This window comes from Scardinius erythrophthalmus (assembly GCF_964197995.2).
Source record: "Scardinius erythrophthalmus genome assembly, chromosome: 2".
Lineage (NCBI taxonomy): Eukaryota > Metazoa > Chordata > Actinopteri > Cypriniformes > Leuciscidae > Scardinius > Scardinius erythrophthalmus.
In genome coordinates, this window is record NC_138222.1 from 44,613,228 (window position 1) to 44,637,882 (window position 24,655).

At 39.7% G+C, this 24,655-nt stretch overlaps 1 protein-coding gene across 8 annotated transcripts in view; it reads left to right on the top strand.

Annotated features, from left to right (window-relative positions):
• herc1 (HECT and RLD domain containing E3 ubiquitin protein ligase family member 1) overlaps window positions 1–24,655 on the top strand; it is a 47,668-nt gene continuing 23,013 nt past the window's right edge. For 5 of the 8 annotated variants that reach the window (XM_081359215.1, XM_081359219.1, XM_081359218.1 and 2 more), the window contains exons 1-37: window positions 1–187; window positions 1,953–2,896; window positions 3,000–3,095; window positions 4,889–5,086; window positions 5,179–5,490; window positions 5,611–5,707; window positions 6,044–6,187; window positions 6,327–6,454; window positions 6,577–6,721; window positions 8,157–8,328; window positions 8,546–8,680; window positions 8,872–9,037; window positions 9,137–9,262; window positions 9,371–9,577; window positions 11,962–12,114; window positions 12,254–12,386; window positions 12,481–12,672; window positions 13,439–13,654; window positions 13,795–13,968; window positions 14,536–14,650; window positions 14,740–14,860; window positions 15,301–15,475; window positions 16,478–16,760; window positions 17,168–17,288; window positions 17,378–17,429; window positions 18,195–18,463; window positions 18,557–18,781; window positions 19,169–19,289; window positions 19,371–19,608; window positions 19,791–19,960; window positions 20,048–20,203; window positions 20,308–20,414; window positions 20,501–20,611; window positions 20,729–20,899; window positions 21,127–21,366; window positions 21,494–21,577; window positions 22,496–23,025. In XM_081359215.1, the coding sequence (XP_081215341.1) occupies window positions 1,982–2,896; window positions 3,000–3,095; window positions 4,889–5,086; window positions 5,179–5,490; window positions 5,611–5,707; window positions 6,044–6,187; window positions 6,327–6,454; window positions 6,577–6,721; window positions 8,157–8,328; window positions 8,546–8,680; window positions 8,872–9,037; window positions 9,137–9,262; window positions 9,371–9,577; window positions 11,962–12,114; window positions 12,254–12,386; window positions 12,481–12,672; window positions 13,439–13,654; window positions 13,795–13,968; window positions 14,536–14,650; window positions 14,740–14,860; window positions 15,301–15,475; window positions 16,478–16,760; window positions 17,168–17,288; window positions 17,378–17,429; window positions 18,195–18,463; window positions 18,557–18,781; window positions 19,169–19,289; window positions 19,371–19,608; window positions 19,791–19,960; window positions 20,048–20,203; window positions 20,308–20,414; window positions 20,501–20,611; window positions 20,729–20,899; window positions 21,127–21,366; window positions 21,494–21,577; window positions 22,496–23,025 (6,998 nt within the window). In that variant the 5' untranslated portion in view covers window positions 1–187; window positions 1,953–1,981. The remainder of the gene's footprint in view (window positions 188–1,952; window positions 2,897–2,999; window positions 3,096–4,888; window positions 5,087–5,178; window positions 5,491–5,610; window positions 5,708–6,043; window positions 6,188–6,326; window positions 6,455–6,576; window positions 6,722–8,156; window positions 8,329–8,545; window positions 8,681–8,871; window positions 9,038–9,136; window positions 9,263–9,370; window positions 9,578–11,961; window positions 12,115–12,253; window positions 12,387–12,480; window positions 12,673–13,438; window positions 13,655–13,794; window positions 13,969–14,535; window positions 14,651–14,739; window positions 14,861–15,300; window positions 15,476–16,477; window positions 16,761–17,167; window positions 17,289–17,377; window positions 17,430–18,194; window positions 18,464–18,556; window positions 18,782–19,168; window positions 19,290–19,370; window positions 19,609–19,790; window positions 19,961–20,047; window positions 20,204–20,307; window positions 20,415–20,500; window positions 20,612–20,728; window positions 20,900–21,126; window positions 21,367–21,493; window positions 21,578–22,495; window positions 23,026–24,655) is intronic. The other 3 variants (XM_081359217.1, XM_081359221.1, XM_081359222.1) reach the window with 1 other exon arrangement.

Below are 24,655 nucleotides of genomic sequence, written 5' to 3' on the forward strand. Positions count from 1 at the left end.
GAGTCGAGAGGGATTGGGCACTGCTCTGCTCACTCACAACTCTCAATTATTCAGCCTAACCAGATCCTCAATCCAGCGATTACGAGTCTTTTCTATCATGCACGGTCACATGCAGGTGCCGAGGGATCATTAATCACCATGAAAGCCACTTTCGTTCATTCACTGAATAGGCCTTTGGCAGTTTATGGTAAGCTCCAGCCTCACCTTTTCAGTTCTTTATTACCATAACAGCCGACAGGTTCAAACCATTTCAAATGTGACATTATGTTTAGCCTAATCTTCTGTATTGGCATCTCTTGTAGCAGCATTTGTGTCAAATGCATGCATTGTACATGGGGCAGATGTTTGTTTGGGTGCATGATTTTAATGTGAAATATCAGCAGCTGAGCTGACTCATGTAAAGTGAGTGGCGGAGGGAGTTGATCACAGCCTGGCAACCACCGACAAGCAGCTCTACAGCCGGGCTAATGTGCAGGGCTAACTTACCTGTGCTATACAGTTCTATACTCACAAGACAGTCGGTTATTTTACTTGAGGCTCTATCAATGTGACAGTTCAATCTAGGCCCACAACATAAATTGTGACGTTAGAGAATCATCTCAGTGTAGTGGATTAGCTTAGCTTGTTGGCTTCTACTGGTCTGTTAGCTGTTCTCATGCTAACAAGCTAACAACGCCTATAAGTTCCATTTCACTCACAGACGTTAGCATAGAAGTAACGTTACACTCCTTTCGAATACATATACAATATGCTGCAGATGTCGTATAATAATTTAAGTTGACAGATGTTCCTCGAGAATGTATTTTACGTACGCTGACTATGCAAGGCAAGCTATGTGATAAGATGGGTTAGCCAGCTGAATGAATAAGCAAACCACAAGGTTGTCAAAGCCCAACACCGTTAATCGCAACGCAAACAGCTGGGTGGAAATGTCGTCCTAATTTTCACATACAATCAAAGTGCTTATTAGCAAGATATGATAATGTTCGGAGCAGAAGAATAGCTTAAAATAACCTCCTTTGCTGTTTTACTAATGCTTTAGCTGACAACCAGTAACTTATAGAGTCAGGTATGTCATATTATATAACTGGCTGTAAGAACTTGCAAGACTGTTTTATCCTTATGACAAGCTGAAGGGTAGATCAGATTGGAATATACACCCAGGTTCCTTATATTTCCCCAGGTACTTGTGGAGAATAATCAGAATTCTGTGTCTATATAGCACCAAAAAAAGGGGGGTGTAAACCATGCATACATTAGATATGCATGTCTCTTTCATTAGTGTCATACTTTTGGTCAGGTTTTCAACAAACCATAGTTAAAAGAAGATCAGACCCAAAAAAGTCTAACGTCAACCTGCTTATGAAAGTTTGCTGACTAGATAAATAAGTTAATAATCAATGGGTTGACTCAAGACCTACATTTATACATGGCAGAGGCTGTCATCTTGCTGGAAGTATTCCAGGCATCGTTAGGAACATTAGAAAGATTACAAGTATGTGTCACCGAAACATCATCTACAATTGATGAACTTTCTAGTTCTTAAGTCCATTTCTCAGAATCAAACTGGTTATAGGATGAATGCATATTTCATCACCACTTTGTATTGTTAATCTTTGGTTATGGACCTTGGTATACAAGAATGTGGAGAGATAGACTTATAGAGCTAGAGGTTAAGGTTAACAGGTTTAACAGTTAAGGTTTAAATATTGGTTTGGAACCAATGTTAGAGACTGTTTTTAATTTGTCTTTATCAGTTAATATTGTACACTACCATTTAAACATTTGGGATCAGTATGATTTTTGAATGGTTTTTGAACGTTTCCCCACTTAATTGTGGTTGCCCACTTAATCTTTAATATATTTATAACATAAAAATAGTTATTGACTTATCAGTATCAAATATTGATGTTTCTGTGTCCCATATGTCACTGTACCTCTTTGTCTCTCAGATGTGAGGGTGAGGGTGTAAGGTGGCACCATGGCTGTGATGATACCACCAGTAAAACTAAAATGGTTGGAGCATCTCAACAGCTCCTGGATCGCTGAGGACAGTGAGTCCATCTCCACCCGTGAAGGCGTCGCTCTGCTGTATGGCAAGCTGCTGGTCAATAAGGAGGTGGTTCTTCTCCCTCAGCAGGTGCTATGTTTGAAGGGCCCTCAGCTGCCGGACTTTGAGCGAGAGTGTCTGTCCAGCGATGAACAGGAGCATTATCTTGATGCGCTGCTGGCCAGTCAGCTGGCTCTGGCCAAGACAGTGTGCTCGGACTCGCCCTTCGCCACTGCCCTACGTAAACGCCTGCTGGTCCTGCAGCGGGTTTTTTATGCACTTTCCAACAAATACCATGACAAGGGCAAGGTCAAGCAGCAACAGCACTCGACTGAAAATACTCTGGGTTCTGCAGACTTGCAAGCAGTTAACGAGAGGCCGCGCTCTAGTACAGACGCCCTCATCGAGATGGGCGTGCGAACGGGTCTTAGCTTGCTGTTCGCTTTGCTCAGGCAAAGCTGGACGCTTCCTCCAGCCGGTCCAGGGATCAACCTCTGCAACGATGTCATCACCACAGCTATTGAAGTGGTGGGCTCTCTTCCACCACTCTCCTTGGCCAATGAGAGCAAGATTCCTCCAATGGGTTTGGACTGCCTGGCCCAAGTCACCACGTTTCTGAAAGGGGTGACCATGCGGAACTCCGGGGCTGATGTGGTGGGGAGGAGGCTGGCATGTGAGCTGCTGCTGGGCTTGGCAGCCCAACGAGGGTCATTGCGCTACCTGCTGGAGTGGGTTGAAATGGCCCTGGCAGCATCAGCCGGTGTCAGCAGCCTGGAGCAGAGCCAGGAGGGGCTGATGGGATATGACTGCTTCATGAACATTTTGATGCAGATGAGACGTTCACTGGTACGTCCTCACTAAAACTCTCATACACTAACACCAATCTGTTTACACAAGTGTTTTTCATAGTCTTGGATATTGTGAAATGACTGGATGTCTGGTGTTGTAGGGTTCATCTGCTGATCGCAGCCAGTGGAGGGAACCAACACGCACGCCTGATGGACTCTGTTCCCTATATGAGGCTGCGCTCTGTTTGTTTGAGGAGGTAACATACCCATTAATATATTTATGTATATTTGTAGTATAGATAAGAAGAGGCCATGCCATTTGAGCTTTTATTTTTTATATGAATTACTCACTGAAATAATAATGTTATTACAGTGTGGGTATTTTGATATAGTCTTTTAACCATGTAAAGACATATGAAATAAAAGTCAGAAAATAGAGAAATCACATATTTCGAAATAGAAGTTTATTGAACCTTTAGGCAAAATGTTTTTTCAAAAAACTGCATAGCCTATGTTATTTTTAATTGAGTATCATATTTGATACATCAGGCTTTATGACTCTTTAGTCTTTATGGAGAATATGGAGCTCATACTCAAGGAGGAAAAAATACCCAGTTTTATTCTGTAGCCTAAACTGAGCAAAAATAGCAATTTATACAATACAGTGATGATTGTGAGATGCACAAATAAACATTCCTTAAATGAGATTAATGTATCATATTTGATACTCACATTTGAACATTTTTCTAAAAAATAATGTATAGATGATCAAGTTGACCTTACCTAACCTTGCTTCATGGTTCATCTTGAAATATTATTAACAACATAGTTAGGTTACTTTTATGTTGATTCTTATTATGTTGATAATTTATACATTATAGGCTTTATAGGGTTAAGAAAACAAAACTATTTGAATGTTATCACTCTTATTCTGTTGGGAATGTATGACGTCTTTCATAAGGACTTTACACACTCAGTTTATTTCAAGTTCTCAAAAGTCCAAATAAGCAATTGTTTATGACCTAGAATAGAGTGAAATGGTTGTAATGTTTGGTGATGTAATTCATCAACACAAAAGAGTCTTTGTTGTTTTCTGTTAATTTTCTCATCCTTAAAAGGTAGCAGCTGCTGCCAATGCTCAATGTGCTGCCATAACAATACATGGAAATGTGGACCAAAATACATTTAAATAAATTTAGCAACGAAACAATAATATATAAATGGGGACTTGTGGGATCATTTTAACATAAATGTTTGCAGCTAAATCTGCCCTTTTTTATATACTATTGATTTCAGATTTTATGACGCCCCCTAAGCCAAACTTATTTGCGGATTGGACTAAACATCACCTTAAGCATGACAATGATTTTTACTTGTTAAATCTTGGTGCATCAATGAAGAGAGCATGCACAACATGCTCCTTGACCTCATAAAGTACTTCACAAAGTACAAAAACGAACGAAAACTAAAGTAAATGGCTATTAATAATTACAGAGTCCTTTAGGTTATATTGACATACCAAACGTGGTAATTAAGTAATATAAATCAAATAACAACACTGATAAGAAAAAGAGAAACCACTCACTGCTCTTGGCAGGGCAACTTCAGCTGTAATATTTACATTGGCAAATATTTACAATATTTGTAATTTTCAACCAAACATTGCCATAATTCTCATTATAGGTCTGCTTCTCTGTCAAACACATTAAATAATTATTAATGTATGAATGCATATGTTAATTATTCAGTGCAGACTTTTAAAAGAAACCCACATATATATATATTCCTTGTACCTGTCCATGATATCATTATTGCTGTGAGTGATTTGCTCTCATATTTTGTCACCCAAAAATTCAGTTTCAACTGCCTTAGTGCGCAATTAAAAGAGAGTTTCTGCTGCTTTAAGCTGCAATCTATAACATGCTGCACAACAAATCTGTCCTGCTGTATCTCAAAATAGAATGTTAGTAATTTATATCATGCCAATTATTTCTAAAAGCAGTGTGTTTGTCACTCTCGTTTTGTTTCAAATCGTTTCCCGATGTTATAGGTGTGTCGCATGGCTTCAGACTACTCAAGAACTTGTGCGAGTCCAGACAGCATCCAGGCAGGTGAGGCGACCATGGTATCTGAGACCTGTGAGGTCTATGTGTGGGGCAGCAACAGCAGCCACCAGCTTGTAGAGGGCACTCAAGAGAAAATCCTCCAGCCCAAACTAGCTCCCAGCTTCAGTGATGCACAAACGGTAGTAAGCATCTTCATATTAACTATTCATACTGTGTTAGCATCCTCATTTTTGCCCACAGTGGATATTTGATGACCACATCTCCTGTCTTTTAGATTGAAGCTGGCCAGTACTGCACATTCGTCATCTCCTCTGATGGTTCAGTCCGAGCGTGTGGGAAGGGCAGCTATGGCCGCCTGGGACTGGGCGACTCAAACAACCAGTCCACTCTTAAAAAGCTGACATTTGAACCTCACCGTGCCATTAAGAAAGTATCATCATCCAAAGGCTCAGACGGCCACACGTTAGCCTTCACCGTTGAGGGGGAGGTGTTCAGCTGGGGTGATGGAGACTATGGCAAACTGGGTCATGGCAACAGCTCTACCCAGAAATACCCCAAACTAATACAGGGCCCTCTACAAGGAAAGGTACTGAATTCATGCAGTTATGCATCACTTGAGCTATTTGGGCACTCTAAATGGACCTGTGTGTTTAAATGATTTATGTTTTCTCTGTGTGTGTGTGTGTGTGTGTGTGTTTGTTTGTAGGTGGTGGTTTGTGTTTCAGCAGGCTATAGACACAGTGCTGCAGTCAGTGAGGATGGAGAACTCTATACCTGGGGAGAGGGCGATTTTGGCAGATTAGGTATATAAATATTTATTATACATATTAAAAAACAGTTTGCACAGAAACTATTTTCAACATTGATAAAAATAAGAAATGTTTCTTGAGCTGTAAATAAGCATATTAGAATGATCAATAGATCATGTTACACTGAAGACTGGAGTAATGATGCTGAAAATTCAGCTTTACCATGACAGGAATAAATTACATTTTAACATATTATAAATAGAAAAGTTATTTAGAATTGTAACATTATTTTACAATATTACTGTTTTTACTGTATTTTGGTCAAATAAATGCAGGAAAATAAATTAAATGTATGCTTGTATCATTGACTACATTTGTCTACACTTGTAGGTCATGGTGACAGTAACAGTAGGAACATTCCCACGCTAGTTAAAGACATCAGTAATGTAGGTGAGGTGTCCTGTGGAAGCTCCCACACTATTGCGCTGTCTAAAGATGGACGTACAGTCTGGTCCTTTGGAGGCGGAGACAATGGTAAGTTGGGTTGGCCTGTGCCACTTGTTCTGCTGTTGTTCTGCAGCCACTTGTTCTGTTTGAGACAATCTTATTCTTGAATTCTTAGTCAACATATAATTATTATACTCTGTGTGAACTTTCTGGCATTTATCTGCAGGTAAACTGGGTCATGGTGACACCAATCGTGTGTATAAACCCAAGGTGGTAGAGGCGCTCCAGGGAATGTTCATACGCAAAGTATGTGCTGGCAGCCAGTCATCTCTGGCTCTCACCTCTACTGGTCAGGTATGACTCATCACTAAGCCACAAATGAATGGCACAATTTGAGTTCATGTTGACTGTATTGACTCTAATGCAGTGGATGTTCATTATAAAAACACCAGTTATTATGTATATGTAATGTGCAGGTATATGCTTGGGGCTGTGGTGCGTGTCTTGGCTGCGGTTCATCTGAGGCCACAGCTCTAAGGCCAAAGCTGATCGAGGAACTTGCCACAACCAGAGTTGTAGACATCTCCATTGGAGACAGCCACTGCCTTGCTTTATCACACGGTAAGGGATCACTGCAAACCCATTGGATTGAAATGGCCCTATCTGGTATGCTTAAGTGGTTGATAGTGCAACAACATTCCTAAAGAGAACGAGATGTTTCCATATAGGGCTGGACAATTAATTTACTTTTATTTTCAATCAGCGTTCCCGCAGGGCATTAAAAAGTCTTAAAAGTCTGAAATTAGTCTTTATTATTTGTTTTTTTTTCTGCTAGGCATTAGGTCTTAAATCTGATCGAGAAATATAGGCTTTTAGGAGGTGTAACACCAAGTCTTTGGTAGTACCCAGGTTGGAGCTTGACTGTTATGTACATCTTTTTTATGTAAGTGACAGTGCAGGCTTCACCAGAGATGAGTGGGGGAGGGGAGTTGCTTGGGAAAAGACAGCGGGCAAATTCGAGCGAAAAGGGGAAGCCAAAATGTAACACTCAATGGCTCGAAGGTTTCAGAGATGTTTGGCAACAGCTACGGACAGCAATGTAGCAAAGTGCAATTTATACCGCAAGACATTCGGTACTATGGGAAGGTGGTTGAATCTCAAAAGACGACAAACAAAACTCCAAAAAAGGCTTCTTCTTTTACAAGTTTTGCATCATAAAACTGGTTTGATTTAAAATGTGCAGCAACCCTACAATTATGAAAAAAAGATAATCAAGATAATACGATTGTTGCACCACATTCTGTTTCACAATGATTCGCTTGTTTTGTTTATATTTTATTGTTATAAACCCAGTGCACCCCTACAACGGTGTGCTTTTCGCCCCCTCCCTAAACTCATTCCCCACTAGGCTGTGGTATGTTTAGTTTAGCTTGAGCCAAGATGATGGAAAGAGAGCCTTTGCGCAACAGAGATTTTGCAACATATTTGGTCTTATTTATTTTTATTCCCAATTTTAAATATTTAATAAATGTTTAGTAGTTTTCAGTAGGTTGTGATGGCACACTATCACTATATCCTATTTATTTTGATGTACTTTATATTATTTTAAAAAAAATGTTTTTACTAATTTTTAAGTTGTGTGTGTGTGTGTGTGTGTGTATATATAACTTGCAATTACAGTAAATTATCATTAGAGTTTTGTTAGGTTTGTGATCCTCTTCAAATATTCTTTTCACTTTCAGTGTATTGTAAGCTCGGTAATCAGTGGCTGGTGATTAGGTGCTGTTGGTTTTGTGAGTCTTCTTTTTTAGAGCTGTCCTGGGTTGTGTGAACTGTAGTTTGAGATAGTGGAGGGGGAGGGGGAGGGGAGGGGGGGTCAGATTAGTAGCAGAAGGGTATGTGCTGACACAGACTCAGATAAGGTGAAGCGTGGGGCCTCACACATGATGTCACAGACAATTTGATGCTGTGTACTTGAACAGAACATGTGCAATTCACATGTATTAGGAAAAATGGTCAGATAATACATTTTTTTCTGTGCATGTTTTTGATAAAGACAATGAAGTGTATGCCTGGGGGAATAACTCCATGGGTCAGTGCGGTCAAGGGAATTCCACCGGTCCCATCACCAAACCCAAGAAGGTGATTGGTTTAGATGGAGTGGCTATTCAGCAGATCTCTGCTGGCACATCCCACAGCCTGGCATGGACTGCCCTCCCGAGAGACAGGTTAGCAAACCCGTTGACTCCTTTCATAACCTTCTGTTAAAAAAGAAATGCATTTGTTGTGCCTTGTATGTGAAGACACAATATATTTCAAATGCATTTATGCCTTTTAAGTCTTAGTTTGTTGAAGCCTTTTTGTCATGTTCTGTTTTTCTTCTTTCTTCTAACTCACTTTTCAACATTCCTATATCTGTGCTAATAATCTTATGTGTATATACAGGCAGGTGGTGGCCTGGCATAGGCCGTACTGTGTGGACCTGGAAGAAAGCACTTTCTCTCACCTCCGCTCGTTTCTGGAGCGATACTGTGACGGCATCAACAACGAGATCCCACCACTGCCTTTCCCATCTTCCAAGTGTGTATTTTGCCACCACCATAGACTAGTGGAGCCTGCTTTGTTTTTAAGTGCATTAATATCACTGGAAGATTACTGCTGCTAATGTGATTTTAGTTGAGATCAAGTTTCAATTGATTTTCTAAACCATCCTGAAGGTTATTAAATATTGAGAGTGTGTCTTCTTGCACAAATTTGTTTTGGGCCAACAGGGAACATCATAACTTCTTGAAACTATGTCTACGGCTCTTGTCCAACCACTTGGCTCTAGCGCTGGCGGGGGGCGTGGCCACCAGTATCTTGGGACGGCAAGCGAGGCCACTCCGCAATCTGCTTTTCAGACTTATGGATGCGTCAGTACCTGATGAAATCCAGGAGGTCTGTGTATACATGTGTTTTGCCACATATTTGTTGCTGTGGTGGTTTACTATGGCCTGTGTTTTTCTCTGATCAGTGAAAATAAGTTGCGTTTTGTAGGCTGTCATTGAGACTCTCTCCGTGGGAGCCACAATGCTGCTGCCTCCTCTGAGAGAGAGAATGGAGCTACTGCACTCGCTCCTTCCTCAAGGACCAGACCGCTGGGAGAGCCTCTCAAAAGGACAGGTACATGTGTGTGCCTGTATGAAAATAAAATGCAGTTTAAGTTGCTTAACTTTAAAGAAGCATCTGTTAGTCATGCTCCTAAGAATGTGTGTGCTTTCTCTGTCTCAGAGGATGCAGCTGGACATAATACTCACTAGTCTGCAGGATCACACCCATGTGGCATCTCTGCTGGGTTACAGCTGTCCTCCAGATACTTCTGAGCCTTCCGCTCCACCCTCTGACTCTGTGCCTGGCACTCACTCTGATACACATCCTGACACACACTTGGCAGAGATCCTCATGAAAACTTTACTCAGGAACCTGGGATTTTACACGGTCAGTCTTTAGCATATATTTTAGCTCTGGTCTTGATTTTCACGTTTATATTAAATTATCATTCATTAAAAAATATCTCAAATGTGTGTCTATAAATGCATGTTGTTATTGGAACAATTTGCAGGTAATAATGGTGACATTGGCCCTCATTTATCAAAAGTGCGTACACCAAATTTCCAGCGTACACCCAAAACCACGTTGACTTTGAGATTTATCAATATGGACGTTGGCGTACGGCACGCTCAAATCCTACGCCAGCTCAGGAGGTGGTGTACGCACGTTTTGAGTGCGGGAATGCGCAAAAAAAACAATTCCTAACACCACAAAACGCACTGACAAACTAAAAGATATAATATAATATGACCCACTGTAAAAAAACAACAACATAGTAATTATAAACTTCAGTGTTTATTTTTGTGCAACATGGACTTCAATGTTTAATTTGTGTGACTTTACCAAAGCACTTGAATTGTAGGCATATGTATTCCTTAAGTTGCGAGCCTGTGCGCTTTACCTGACGTTTCGAGCCTTGTTTATACTTTCGCCTGGCTCCGCAGCGCGAGTCTCCGCAGACTGCGCGCGCACCTCCCCAAACGGACGAGGCGTTTATACTCGACGCGCTCGCCGTTGTACTATTCTTTGAAACGATGGTTAGGCCAGGGTTAGGCCCGGCAGGTATGCACGGATTGGGTTTAGTAATGAAAGGCTTTCAATGACCAAAAAAATAATTCAGACTGACAAAATAATAAAAATGCCATTCTTCTTCTTTTAAATAATAATAATAATACAAATAATAATAACGACATTCTTCTTCTAAATAACAATAAGCGTCATTAATAATAAAAATCTAGAAATCAATTTTGTTTCTTTCCACTTCCCTGGTTTCGCTTTCTCTTTCTCAAAGAAGTTTCTCTTTAATTTGCCGTCTTCCGTGTGTCCATGGCGTAAAATGAGGGCGTGGGGGGAGCGGAGACTTGAATATATAGGGGCGTGTTATTCTAATGACGATCGATTTCAGCCGCGGCATTTATCAAGGGCAGGTATTGTGTACACCAGAATTTCAAAGGTACGCACAGCTTCATAAATCAGGCGATGAGAAGAGTGTAAGCATAATCTTACGCCATAATTTACGCCCGTTTCTACGCAAGATTGATAAATGAGGGCCATTATGTTTAACAAGCTTTTAGTACGCAAAACTTGCTTCATTTTGAGACCGGCATCACTGAAATTAATAATGAAGTTCAGAAAGTGATTGAGATGTTGATTCAGTGACCACTCTCTTGGATTCAGTGAGTTCATACAGTAAAGGATTCACCAGACTAATTCAAATCAGCAATTATTTTTAGTCTTTTTTTTAATGATTCATTAAATGAACCAACTCATACTGTAAGTCATTTGTTCCTGAATCAATACATTTCCCTGTTTTTGAATGCAACCTACAAAGAACTGCTGTTTGTTTCCTTGCCTTTATTTTGCAGTACATACAGTGCTATGCATAAGTTTAGACACCCATGCTAAAGTTGACTAAAAAGAGGAATAAAAAATCATCTTTTGGAAATTGAACTTAATGCCTTAATTTAAAAAATTAGGAAAAATCCAACCTTTAAGGATACCAATTTTCTTTGTGAATGAATAATGTATCGTAAATAAATAAATGTTCTTCCTTAAAATACAGGGTGCATAAGTTTGGACACCCCTATGTTAAATTCCCATAGAGGCAGGCAGATTTTGATACATTATTCATTCACAAAGAAAATTGGTGTCCTTAAAGGTTGGATTTTTCCTAATTTTTTAAATTAAGGCATTAAGTTCAGTTTCCAAAAGATGATTTTTTTATTCCTCTTTTTAGTCAACTTTAGTATGGGTGTCTAAACTTATGCATAGCACTGTATTTCATATTTGTATACTGATGAACCCATATTTGAAAAAAAGTAAAAAAAAAAAAAAAAAAAAATATATATATATATATGTATATGTGTATGTGTATGTGTATATATATATATATATATATATATATATATATATATATATAGATATATAGATATATAGATATATATAATATTTTGCTGTGGTTATTGTCAACCCGTTATGATATTTTTGAGAACAGGGACATGCAAAAAATTGTTAATTATATTTGATGAAATTCAACTAGTACTCTTGTCAGCCTAGTGCATCTTGACTGGGTAAACACTGTCCTAAATGAATGTAAACAGATTCAAGAAGATAAATTGGATGTGTGTCAGTATTGTATCTGTGTATTACACTTGCAGTGTAACCTTTTCATATTCACTGATGATCATCTTCTCAACTGTGGTCCAACTGCTCTTTCCTACGATTTTCAACAACACCCTGTTTTTGTGTGTGTGTGTGTTTTAACCTCATAGGACCAGGCGTTTGGAGAGCTGGAGAAGAACAGTGATAAGATCTTGCAGGGAACATCTTCATCTGATAGCAGCCAACCAGCTCACCTCCATGAACTGCTCTGCTCTTTACAGAAGCAACTACTGGCCTATTGCCATATCAACTGTGTTACAGAGGTACTTGCACAACTAAACACATATCATGAACAAACAAAAATTAGAGGGAGAGAGATTAGAATCTCAAAAAGGCCATGTATTTTTTTTGGTCAGAGGAGTATGATTTCCTTCAGTATGTAAATCATCTGTGTTTTTTCAGGGCTCCAGTAGTGTTGCGCTCCTCCATAAACATCTGCAGTTATTATTACCTCACGCCACAGATATCTATAATCGCTCTGCAACTCTTCTGAGAGAAAGCTCTGGAAACGGCAGTGTGCGTGAGAAGCTAAGAGGTATATCAATATACACACGTTTTTGTCTCATTCAACTCATTCATAACTATATGCAAACGGACCTGCTAATTTTGCCTGTGTTTGTACTTGGTAGATGTGATCTACATGTCTGCAGCGGGCAGTATGCTGTGTCAGATTGTGACATCCTTGCTGTTGTTGCCTGTTTGGGTGGCACGGCCACTGCTCAGCTACCTCTTAGACCTGCTTCCCCCGCTGGACCGTCTCAACAGACTCCTGCCTGCCGCCACACTCCTTGAGGAACAGGAGCTGCAGTGGCCACTACATGGTCAGACTGTCACATTAAACTTTTGGTCAGATCTTCAGATCGGTAGTAATGCAGCACTGTCTTGTTGGCAAGAATCAATGTGTGCATTGTGTGGTGGCAAACAATTTTCTTTCTAGTTCTATCTATCTAGAACTTTCTAGTTCAAAGTGATAGCTGGTTGTAGGTTTAAATCGCACATGGATCGATTCATCAACTGTCTATCACTAATCTCCACTTGTCCAAAACACTTTAAAGATTTTAATAAATAGATAGATTAAAACCTGTAGATATTAAATGTGTGTATATGTACAGATATGATACATAGATAATTTTGTTTAAATTATGGTGTACGTCATGTTAACATTTTAATGAACTATTTTTAATTATAGCATACATTGTTACTATACATAAATAGATAGAATAGATAGATAGATGGCTAAATTATTTATGTATATATATATATATGTATGTATATGTATGTTTATGTAATATATATATATATATATATATATATATATATATAATATACACATATAAATATTTATGTATGTGTATGGATGTACATTTAAATAATTTTAAACTGTCTTCTGTGCCCCTTGGGAGTTAGCTGAGGCCCCCTGTTAGGCCCTGGCCCCATTTTGAGAACCACTCATCACTCAAGAGCCGCTCATCTCTCATTTGTGTTGAACTTCTTTAGCTTTAAATCTGTGATATTGTTTTGAATTAGGACTATTTTTCTTTCACTCAAAAATCTTATATTGAGAAAATGTTTCCTTTTTTCCTGTAGGCACTCCAGATCTAGTTGATCCATTGTGCGTGTCAGGACCGGCGCAGTGCTGGGTGTGGTTGGTGGATCTGGAGCGTACCGTTGCGCTGCTGGTGGGACGTTGTCTTGGAGGAATGCTTCAGGGAGCCCCACCCTCACCAGAGGAACAGCACACTACCCACTGGCTCAAAACACCACTTTTTAGTAATGGCTTAGAGACTGAAATACCCCAGCTTGGTATGCACACCCACACACATTGAATTACCTTTTATCATTAAATGTCCTGGTTTATTTTGAAATTTGTCTTCTTATGTAAGTTTATAAAGGTTGTGAATGCCATTTCATGTTGATGTTGAACGTGTGTATATGTTTTTAAGATGCGTGTATCAGCTCTCTGCTGGAGGTGGCTCTGTGTGGAAATGAGGAACAAAGACCGTTTGACTGTCAGTTGCATGCTGACATGAGTGTGCTGGTCGATTTGGCCCTCGGATCAACTAAAGAGCCCACATACAGCCTGTGGACAAACATGCAGGACTATGCCATCAGCAAGGGTAGGACACAAACACAGAACATATATTGAGGATTGTGGAAAGATTACTACAAATGATTCACTGATGATTACCCTTACTTGCGTAAGTGTTTGCATAGTCTCAAAAGTCACACATTAACCTATGCAAACCTTGTAATGGCTTCTATTTCTGTGGTGTTGGGTAGACCCACCCACATTGAAATCTCATTGGTCCAAAATCTCACTACACTTGCATCTGATTTGGACTTTGTGTCAGTTGTCAGTTATATAAAGACATTTGTTTTTCTGTAAGAAGTCAGGATCTAAATGTTGAATTTAAGTCATATTTGAGTGTACATTGCTGTTATGAGGTGCATTATCTTCCCACACTTACTACCTAGAGGTTACCATAACTAATGTTATGTTACAGCTGGTCATAAACCAGACCTTTATGGCTTCTTAACTATGAAGTTATTGGATTTTATAGAAAGTTATTGGTTAAAAACAATCCTGATTTTTGGCATTAGCGTTATCAACTTGCATTTGTGCAAGTGAACATCTTTGATGTCGTTACATGTTCCTTTAGTCTTGTGTGTGTGTGTTTGTGTAGATTGGGACAGTTCGTCACTGCCGAATGAGGCTCTGTTAGACACATTATCCCGCTTTGTACTTGCTGTCCTGCTGAAACACACAGGGCTGCTGGGACAGGCATGTGGAGAGGGGAGGTATGACATCATATCCTACATAACTATGGAGAATGCTACACTGTGGACACTACTAAAGCATTTCTCTCTCGTTTTCTTTCTTCCTGCAGATATCAGCCATGTAAACTGTTGGCAGAGGTGTATCGCAGTGTGTATAAGGTGCGGAATCGCCTCTTGGCTTGCAAGAACATGGAGCTCATCCAGACCCGCTCATCATCACGAGAACGCAGAGTATGTTTTCATTACAAATGATATTACCAGCATAACAGTTTGATTAAAAACTTTTTTAGCATCTGCCGTGTACCCCTTTTGCTTTAATGACGGCAAGCATGCGAACTGGAACAGACTTTGTTTTAAAAGGATATTTACTCAGCTTAACCACAACTCATGTTGTTCTAAACCCAAAATGATTTTCATTCTTCTGTGAACACAAAAGCAGATATTATGAAGAAGTGCACTGAAGGGTCACTAAGGAAAAGCAGTCTAAATGACTCTTTTTAAACACTTTTAAACAAAAAAAAGTTATGAAAACAAAAATAAAAGAATAACGAAGAAGAAAATAAAATGTGTTTATTTATTTATTTAATGTTTCTGTTTCCAGAGTTTAAAAAAAAATTTGGAAGACTTTTGGATCCCACTATATGTAAGGTAATTTCTCCTCCTGTGTGCAGATCTCTGATAACGTGGACTCAGTGGAGATGGACCCTCAGGAACACTCTTTCACCCGAACTATAGATGAGGAGGCTGAACTGGAGGAGAGAGACCGAGAGAGGGAAAGGGAGGAAGGACACCAGGAGCAGGAAGATGAGGAGGAGGAAAGAGAGCATGAAGTCATGACCGCAGGAAGTAAGTTCAGACACATTTGAAAGGCATGTGTATGTGCTGCTGATGTTGGCTGTGTGGCATGGTGCAAAGTTGTGTCACATTCACAATTTCACACACTTTATGTACTTTTACATTTTTCTGCCTGACAACTTAGTTATTACACCTAAAAATAAATGTTCTGTAATTGTTTATTTACCCTCTTATCATTCCTGAACCATATGCCGCTATTTTAAGTGGAATAAACAGATTTTTTTTTACACAACTATGGATTGATAGGAACAGACCAAAATTTAAGTTTATTATTCACAGATGACCTCCTCCTTCAAAGATTAACAGCATACAGGTTTTGAATGACATGAGGGTGAATAAATAATAACATTTAAATGTATTACTCTATTACTTTAAAGATATATTTAGTAATTGGATTGACAGTGTAAATTGCACTGTATTAGAATAGACCACACAATATACACTATTGTTCAAAAGTTTAGTGTTGCTATGTTTTTTTGAAAAAAGTCTCTTTTGCTCACCAAGGCTGCATTTATTTGATCAAAAATACAGTAAAAACGGCAATATTGTGAAATATGATTAAATATGTGAAAATAATTGTTTTCTATTTGATTACATTTTAAAATGTAATGTATTCCTGTGAAGGCAAACCTGAATTTTCAGCATCATTATTCCAGTCTTGATGATTTGATGCTCAAGAAACATTTCTTATTATAATTTTTTTTGAAAATAGTAAAAAAAACCATGTTATTTAAAATAAAAATAAAAAGTTGTAACAATGTAAAAGCCTTTACTTTCACTTTAGATCAATTTAATTATCTTACCCTTACACTTTTGAACAGTAATGTATACTAATAAAACCCCCAAAGTTGTTATCCATGGTTGTTTGTTACACATTTGTTACACATGACATTGTGGCCTTGACACAGCCATAGGCCCTTTTTTAATAGCCTCATGCTTCTTGGCTGCTTCCCTAACCCGGCCGCTCTGTGTCTTATGTCTTGGCGGACGCAGAAATCTTTCAATGTTTCCTATCAGCACGGGAGGCAGCGCGAGGAAGGGACCGAGATCGAACCGGAAGCATGAGCGTCCAGGAAGAGCCGGCTCAGCCCGGTCCCGAGCGCAGGAGCAGCACAACTGCTCAGGAGGGACAGGATCTTTACACCACCGCATGCAATGCCGTCATCCACCGCTGTGCAATGCTCCTGCTGGCCGTCAGCACGCCGCTCGCTCAACTCAGCAATCAACAACCCCTGACAGGTGGGGTCAACCAGGACGGAGGCGGGTTTATTCCGAGGTGAGTGACGTCATCGTTATAAAGTACAAGTACAAGTTAAACAAGCGTAAGCGTGCCTTAACTTTCATATGTAACCCTTATCCTTGGAGTCTGAATGGCTCACTGAACTCGTTTACCTCTCCAGCGCTCTCGTGCGGTCCAGGAATGCCTGACCTACTTTTTAAGATTTCATATTATCCAGTTGCAAGAGACCTTGTGTGCTGTCCTACTTTTGAAGCACCTTTATAAGCTGACCCAATTGCAATTAGCTTAAAAGCAGCATTTACCTATCATTTCAATAATCGTAAAACATTGTTCATTAGTGGTATTAATATGAAATTTAGGTCACATTTTTATTGACATGATTATGTGTTATGCCCACTCACAGGAAATGTAACATTTATTTCCCATTTTTATTTTGTGTTTAGGAGCGAGAGCTTGTCAGCAGAGAGTCGGTCTATCCAGAGCAGTCCCTGCTATAGACTCACAAAATCCAGGAGTGAGTCAGATCTCTCCCAGCCAGAGTCTGATGAGGAGGGATACTCACTGGTGAGATCTGTAACACATGCACACTGCCTTATCTGCTTTTCTTGCTTTATAATTGCAGTTATGTAACCTGTCGGTGTGACCGTTTTCAGAATGCAAGGAGGAATGTGGATCTGGATTTAGCTTTTACTCCTAAAAAAAGAGGTAACAGCCCCTCCCCCAACACTTTGACCCTCTAGTGGTGGCACACACTGTATTGGTGTCTGTATATTTGTGCTAAAGTCTATCTGTGTACTCATGTAATGTCTCTGACAGCTCTGCGTCAGTCTGTTTTCTTCTACTTGACTAAATGAGTCCATACATTTAAAGCATCTTCATGTTCTTCCAAAATTCAAGACATGCCACACAAATTTAATAGTAATTTCACACAATAAAAAAGCACAGAAAAATTCCTCAGAACTTTATACTTTCTGTATGTGTTAACAGTCATAGCTAAATAAATTAGACATTAATTGGCATTTTTTATTATACAGTCAACCGCACCTGGGACACATCTTTTTGGTCGACTGTTGCGTCTATGCCTGGGAATTTATGACGCTATTGGCTTCTAATAAATGGCTTATTAGATCCAATAAGCAGATTTTACCATATAATACTTTCCCCAGATTTTCTCTTACAATCAGGACTGAAATGTGAAAAAAGGATGATGACTTGTGGAATGTTTTGAGAATTTGAAACTCAATGTTTTCTGTTGAAAGTATCATATCGATCCTTTTACTGAATAATTTTTTAAATAATTTGAATTACAATTTACTGAAAATGTACAGAAAAACAACTATTATTTAAATATAGATTATACACATTTAAATTAGTATATAAAAATTAAATGTAAATATACATGTATTTAAATTATACTTATTTGCCCATTTTTATAAATTTGTTCAACAGATTTTGTGTTGTGTTTTTAAGGTTTTCTCTACAGTTCTCCTGACTCTTCTGCTGATTGGTTTGGGGGACGCTCAGCCCGTGAGTGTTTGTACAGCTCTCCGCAGTCCTACGAGGAGTCAGACATCGATCTGAGCCAATCACTCAGGCTCCATGCACTCATCGAGAACATTGTGAACTTCATCAGTGGAGATGTTGGGAATGCTCCTGCGTTTAAGGAACCAGAAGAGAGTGTGTCCACCAGCCCACAGGCCATTATTATAGCCATGGAGCAGCAGCAGAGCCGAGCAGAGGTACGTGCATTCAGCATTTTTATTTGTCTTTGTTACTACGATGCCTTCCACCTACACATCTTATGCTTTTATGTTTATTTTTTGTTTCTATAGTTGCGTCTGGAGGCCCTTCATCAGATTGTGGTGTTGATTTCTGGGATGGAGGAGAAAAGCAGTCAAGCAGGCTCTGGAGGTGGAGCTGGACGCACAAGCCTCAGTTTTCACTCTGCCTCTCTGCTAACATCAGTCAGACTGCAGTTCCTGTCGGGATGTTTCGGCCTGGGTGCCGTGTGTAATGGGGGGCCAAAGGGGGAGAATGTCCAACTACACCATTACCAGGTAACTGTGACATGGATCTAAACTTTGACTTGTTTGAGATTTACAGGTACTGGTAAAACATTTTTTTAATGTATGGCATACCGTTCAAAATATTTTTATGACCCTCATCAGTGAATAAAAAAAAAACCAACAGATTAAGTTTCTGAACATAGTTGAGCTTCTTTGTAGGTCATACTGGCTTAATATGAGCTAATTTAGACTGGGGTATGTAAGCATAAGGCCTTATTGAGAAAAAAAAGAGAAGATCAGAATGGATTTGAGCAGTTTGGTCTTCTTGCTTTAACACATTTAGTCCTATAAACTGGGCATGGAAGTTCTCATAACATGCTAAAAAAGGTATGTTATCGTTTATGCTATTATCTGCATGTTCTTTGTTTTTCCTTGTAGGATGGAGTCAGAGCAGCCAAGAAAAGTTTACAGATGGACATTCAGACAGCTGTGCATAAGATATATCAGCAGCTGTCAGTCACATTAGAGAGAGCCCTGCAAGCTAACAAGCACCACATAGGTAATGTATACACTATAGTAATTGCATGTGGCATATTTTATTATACTGAACATATATTCACAATGCTGTGTGTGTTTCCAGAGGCCCAGCAGAGGCTGCTTTTGGTGACAGTCTTCGCTTTAAGCGTGCGATACCAGCCTGTCGATGTATCATTAGCCATCTCCAGTGGCCTTTTGGACGTTCTCTCACAGCTTTGTGGAACGGAAACCCTGCTTGGACAGACACTGCAACTCCTGCACAAGCCTGCAGGCTCTCAGCTCAGCACTGCCCTCAAAGTGGCCAGCACCAGATTGCTACAGATACTAGCCATCAGCACCGGGTACAAAACAGTTCACTCACTCACCAGATTTTTCATAGTCAATCTGAACCTTTAATGCTGTATGATTTAAATTATGATGCTAGTCCCTGAATGTTCTTTAGGGAACTTCAGACCTGGTATGTAAACAAAGTGCCAAAATCTCACAGCATTCAAAATGTTGCTTTCCCCTATCTTTTCATCAGGACATATGCGGACAGGTTGAGTCCTAAGGTGGTCCAGTCCCTGTTGGATCTTTTGTGTAGTCAGCTGAAGACTCTGCTGGCTCAGGCTGCTGGAAGCACACTCAGTGCAAGTACAGAACTGCAGGAGAAGACTGACGACTGTGCAGATGCTCAGAAAAAAGATTTTCGAGGTAGGACACTTAAGAGCTCAAAACAACCACATTCTCACTAAGTCAATTGATTTTGTGGTTTTATTAATTGCTTTTGTTTTGGTGTAGCATTGTTACGCAAGACACACACCGCAGAGCTGCACCTTGGAGACTTCTTGGTGTTTCTACGGCGCGTCGTCTCTTCCAAAGCGATCCAGTCCAAGATGGCATCTCCTAAATGGACTGAAGTCCTTCTCAACATTGCTGCTCAGAAATGCTGTTCAGGTAATACAGCAGTGACCCGTTCATCATCTTTGTCTTCGATCATCATCAACATCATCTTGTTTATGTGTTAGTTGTTAGATTAGTTGAATTTGTGTGTTTTTCAGGCATTCCATTGGTTGGTAATTTGAGGACACGGCTGTTAGCCCTTCATGTTCTGGAAGCTGTACTTCCTGCCTGTGAGAGCAGTGTGGAGGACCATCAGATGACCCAGGTCTGACTCCACAGAGTCTGAATTGTGTTAAAAAAAAAAAAGTAATATGTGTAGCAGAGCTAAATTAATTTGACTTTGTGTGGTAGGTGGTGGAGAGGTTGTTCTCGCTGCTCTCGGACTGTATGTGGGAGGCACCTGTTGCTCAAGCAAAACATGCCATCCAGCTAAAAGAAAGAGAGCAGGAACTTAAACTACAGGTAAGGGAGATAAAGTCAGTCAAGTGTTTTTGTCAAGGTTTTGTTGCTTCAAAATGTACACATACTCAACATTCACCTTTCTGAGATGCCATTAAATTGCCTTTCTGGTTGTTTTAGGGTGAAACAGAGGAGGAAGAAGAAAATTTGCCTATCCAGGAAGTGACCTTTGACCCTGAGAAGGCTCAGTGCTGTGTGGTGGAAAGCGGACAGGGACTGACACATGGCAGTGGGGGCAAAGGTTACGGCCTGGCCTCCACTGGCATTTCCTCTGGCTGTTACCAGTGGAAGGTTCTACACACTTTCTTTTACAGTACTGTTTGAAAGTTTGGGGTTAAGATTTTATTTTTAACTATATCTTTATTTTAAAAATATGAAAGATAACAAGAAAATCTCCAAATCTGTAAGATTTTTAAATAACTGTTTTCTATTTTTGTGTATTTTAAATGGCAATTAATTCCTGTGATGGAAAGGCTATGTGTGTATAAGTACACTTTTTTTTTTTCTTTTTTTTTCAGTTCTATATTGTGAAGGAGAATCGGGGAAACGAGGGAACGTGCGTGGGTGTTTCACGCTGGCCCGTTCATGATTTTAACCACCGCACAACAGCAGACATGTGGCTCTACCGCGCATACAGTGGCAACCTTTACCATAATGGAGAACAGACCCTCACGCTGTCCAGCTACACACAGGGAGACTACATCACCTGTGTGCTGGACATGGAGGCGAGGACTGTGTCCTTTGGCAAGAATGGAGAGGTGCGGTGCAGCTCACTCATGAAGACAAATATTTTACCAACTCTCATGTCAATAGCTGTGCTATAACACTCATTATTTAACTCTTTAATCGTATTTATTTGCTAAACCATGTGGCTTTATGTGGCAGGAACCCAAACTGGCCTTTGAAGATGTCGATGCTACAGAGCTCTACCCTTGTGTCATGTTCTACAGCAGCAACCCAGGGGAGAAGGTAGGATGCAGAGATGCTGATGTTGATTTTATTTATTTTTTATTTTTTATGACACATTATGCCTGAAAAGGTTTTGGATTTTTTTTATTATATGTTAATTTAGAAAATCTTGTATAATATGACTTGCTGTTTTTGTTTGTTTGGTTTTAATGTATTTATATGATATTTGTATTTTTGTAATTGAAATTTTGCCATGAAAATAGCCTTGAATCTAACATGGCACTAAATAAAACAATCTGAATCTTTAAATAACACTGATAGACACCATTTTCAACTGTTCAGACTACATTATAATTTTTGTCTACGCTTCAATTTCTTCACCTTAGAGAAATGATATTCGTGATGTAAAGTATAAAAACTTTTTTTATTAGTTTAACAGGCATATTTTGGAGTGAAACAAATTATATATATACGTATGTATTATATTTTCAGATTCCTTTTGGTAAATTTTTAGTGACTTTTTAGTTTTTGTTTATTTCCAGTTAATAATTTTAGTGCTTCAACTTATTTCATTTAGTTGCTTAGGCAACATTTCTAATTTTCATTTGAAGTTTTTCATGTAATACTTCTGTTTTATTTTAATTAACAAAAATATATTTATTAGTTTTAAATAATGATATTAACTCTGATAAATTTGAGTCATTTTAAATCAAAACACTGTTCACATTGGATATTTGATTTTGCCTGCAAAGCTTAATAGAAAAGTTTTCTTGCCATTATTTTGTACTACACTGTCTTATCTTATATTCAGTTCAGACTGCAGTCACATTCAGAACTAAAATATGATTGATTTCTTTTGCTGTGGCGCTGTAGAAAGTGATGTGGCACTACCATAACAGTGACAACAATGAAAATGTAGACTGGTTGGCAAATTTCTACACTTTTCTCTATCGTTTTAACTGGTCCCCTACCCTGCAGGTAAAAATCTGTGACATGCAGATGAGGGGCACACCACGTGACCTGTTACCTGGCGACCCGATCTGTAGCCCTGTAGCAACTGTCCTCGCTGAAGCCACTACTCAGCTGGTCCGGATCTTACACCGCTCGGAGCGCTGGACCCAAACCATCAACCATAGCATCCTCCAACGCCTCCAGCAGATCAGGGGCTGTCTGCGAGAAGGAGCTCCTCCAGCAGGGGCCACCAGACTGCGCAAGAGCCGCTCGGCACAGAGCCGAGAGGAGCAGGATGAGAAGGAGGAGGAGCGAGAGGAGGAGAGAGGAAGAAGTGGACGGCACACTGCAGCAGAGCTGTCGGAGGCGCACCTGCGGACGCTGTGCCACCAGGTGTGGCCGGTGTTAGCTGTGATAGGGGGAGTAGATGGTGGGTTGAGGATGGGGGGACGGTGTGTGCACAAGCAGACGGGGAGACACGCCACTCTACTGGGTGTGGTGAAGGAGGGGAGCACATCAGCTAAGGTGCAGTGGGATGAGGCGGAGATTACCATCAGGTGAGAGATGGCAATCTGTTTACATGGTTTATTGATCTCTAGAAATTATATTGAGGCTTTTACCTTGTTCCTGCTCCCCAGAGGTCTAGACTCCAACTTTTCTTTCGTTCTATCTGGGTTTCTTTAAGGCAGGGATGTCCAATCCTGCTCCTGGAGGGCCACTGTCCTGCAGAGTTTAGCTCCAACCCCAATTAAACACACCTGAACCAGATAATCAAGACCTTGTGGTCCTCCAGGACTGAGTTTGGACACCCCTGCTTTAAGGGATGTGCGCCACAACTAATTTCATGAATGATTAAATGGACATTTTGTAACCTCCTAGTCTAACAAACACCCAGAAGCCTGTATTAGCGATCCATTTAAAATGACCTACTTACTTTACGAATGAACAGTCAAATCCCATACTGAATGCAGTTGAAAAATAGTTAACTGACAAGCTGAGCCATATCGCATTCATTATCGCAGGCGATGCGTCCGCGATATTAATGCGATATGGCTCAGCTTGTCAGTGAACTACGGCTCTTTGTAGTGAATGCCGCTCCATCTGAAAGCAGGCGATGGCGATTTACTACTAATCAAAGAACCGGCTTTACTGACGAGATGCGCCTAACAATGTCATGCGATATATCGCCCAGCCCTAGATAGTTCACTCGAAAATGAAAATTCTGTCATTTCAAACCTATAAGACTTTTTTTCATCTTCGGAACACAAATAAAGATATTTGATGAAATCTGAGAGCTTTCTGTTCCTCCGTTGATGGCCTGACACTTTGGCCCCTAAAAAAGTTCATAAAGAGATTGTAAAACCAAACCATATGAATTGAGTTTTAGTAGAATTAATAGTATGAATTTAGTAATAGATTTAGTCCAAATTTTCCGAAGAGACACGATCGCTTTATATGACTAACAGATTTAATGTAGGCTTTTTCAGATATAAACATTCATCAACGCACACATCAGTTGTGGTAAACGGAAGCTCAAGCATGTTTGCTTGATGTGCGAGAACCGATAAGGTTCTTTCTCATGTGTTACGTAGCACATTTGAGCTTCGGCAAGAACCAATGAGGTTTGTTCTCATGCGTCAAGCAGGTTAGGTTGAGCTTCTGATATGTTCGCTGATCAATGTTGATAGGAGTTTGGAGCGACATGAGGGTGAGGAATTAATGACAGAATTCTTGGGTGAACTAACCTTTTAAGCATTCACTTAATCAATGTTAGCCAATTGTAGACATATTTATTAAGATCAACTGAATCAATAGGCTTTGTAGGACCAATAAGAACAAACTGAATTTTAAAAACCGAATTCCTTAAATCAATATTAGTTAACATAAATCAGCACGTCAAAGCATCGTTGGTCATTACCACAGCCACCGCTTGCACATCCGTGCTTAAGCTTGTATGAAAAGTACCTGTTCACATGAGAGGTGGCAAAATTGCAAGAAAAACTTTAACTTGTACTGGCAACTATACATTATTTAAGGGTATTCTAGTTATTAGGATATTGTTATAAGATCTGTTGTCGTCAAGTAAGTTTCAGCAATATTGTTGAAACTCGACTAGTCTCGCACATCCCTAGACTCTTTTTCCACTTTTCGTCCTCCCTAATCATTTCTTTGAGTTTTTCCTTTGAA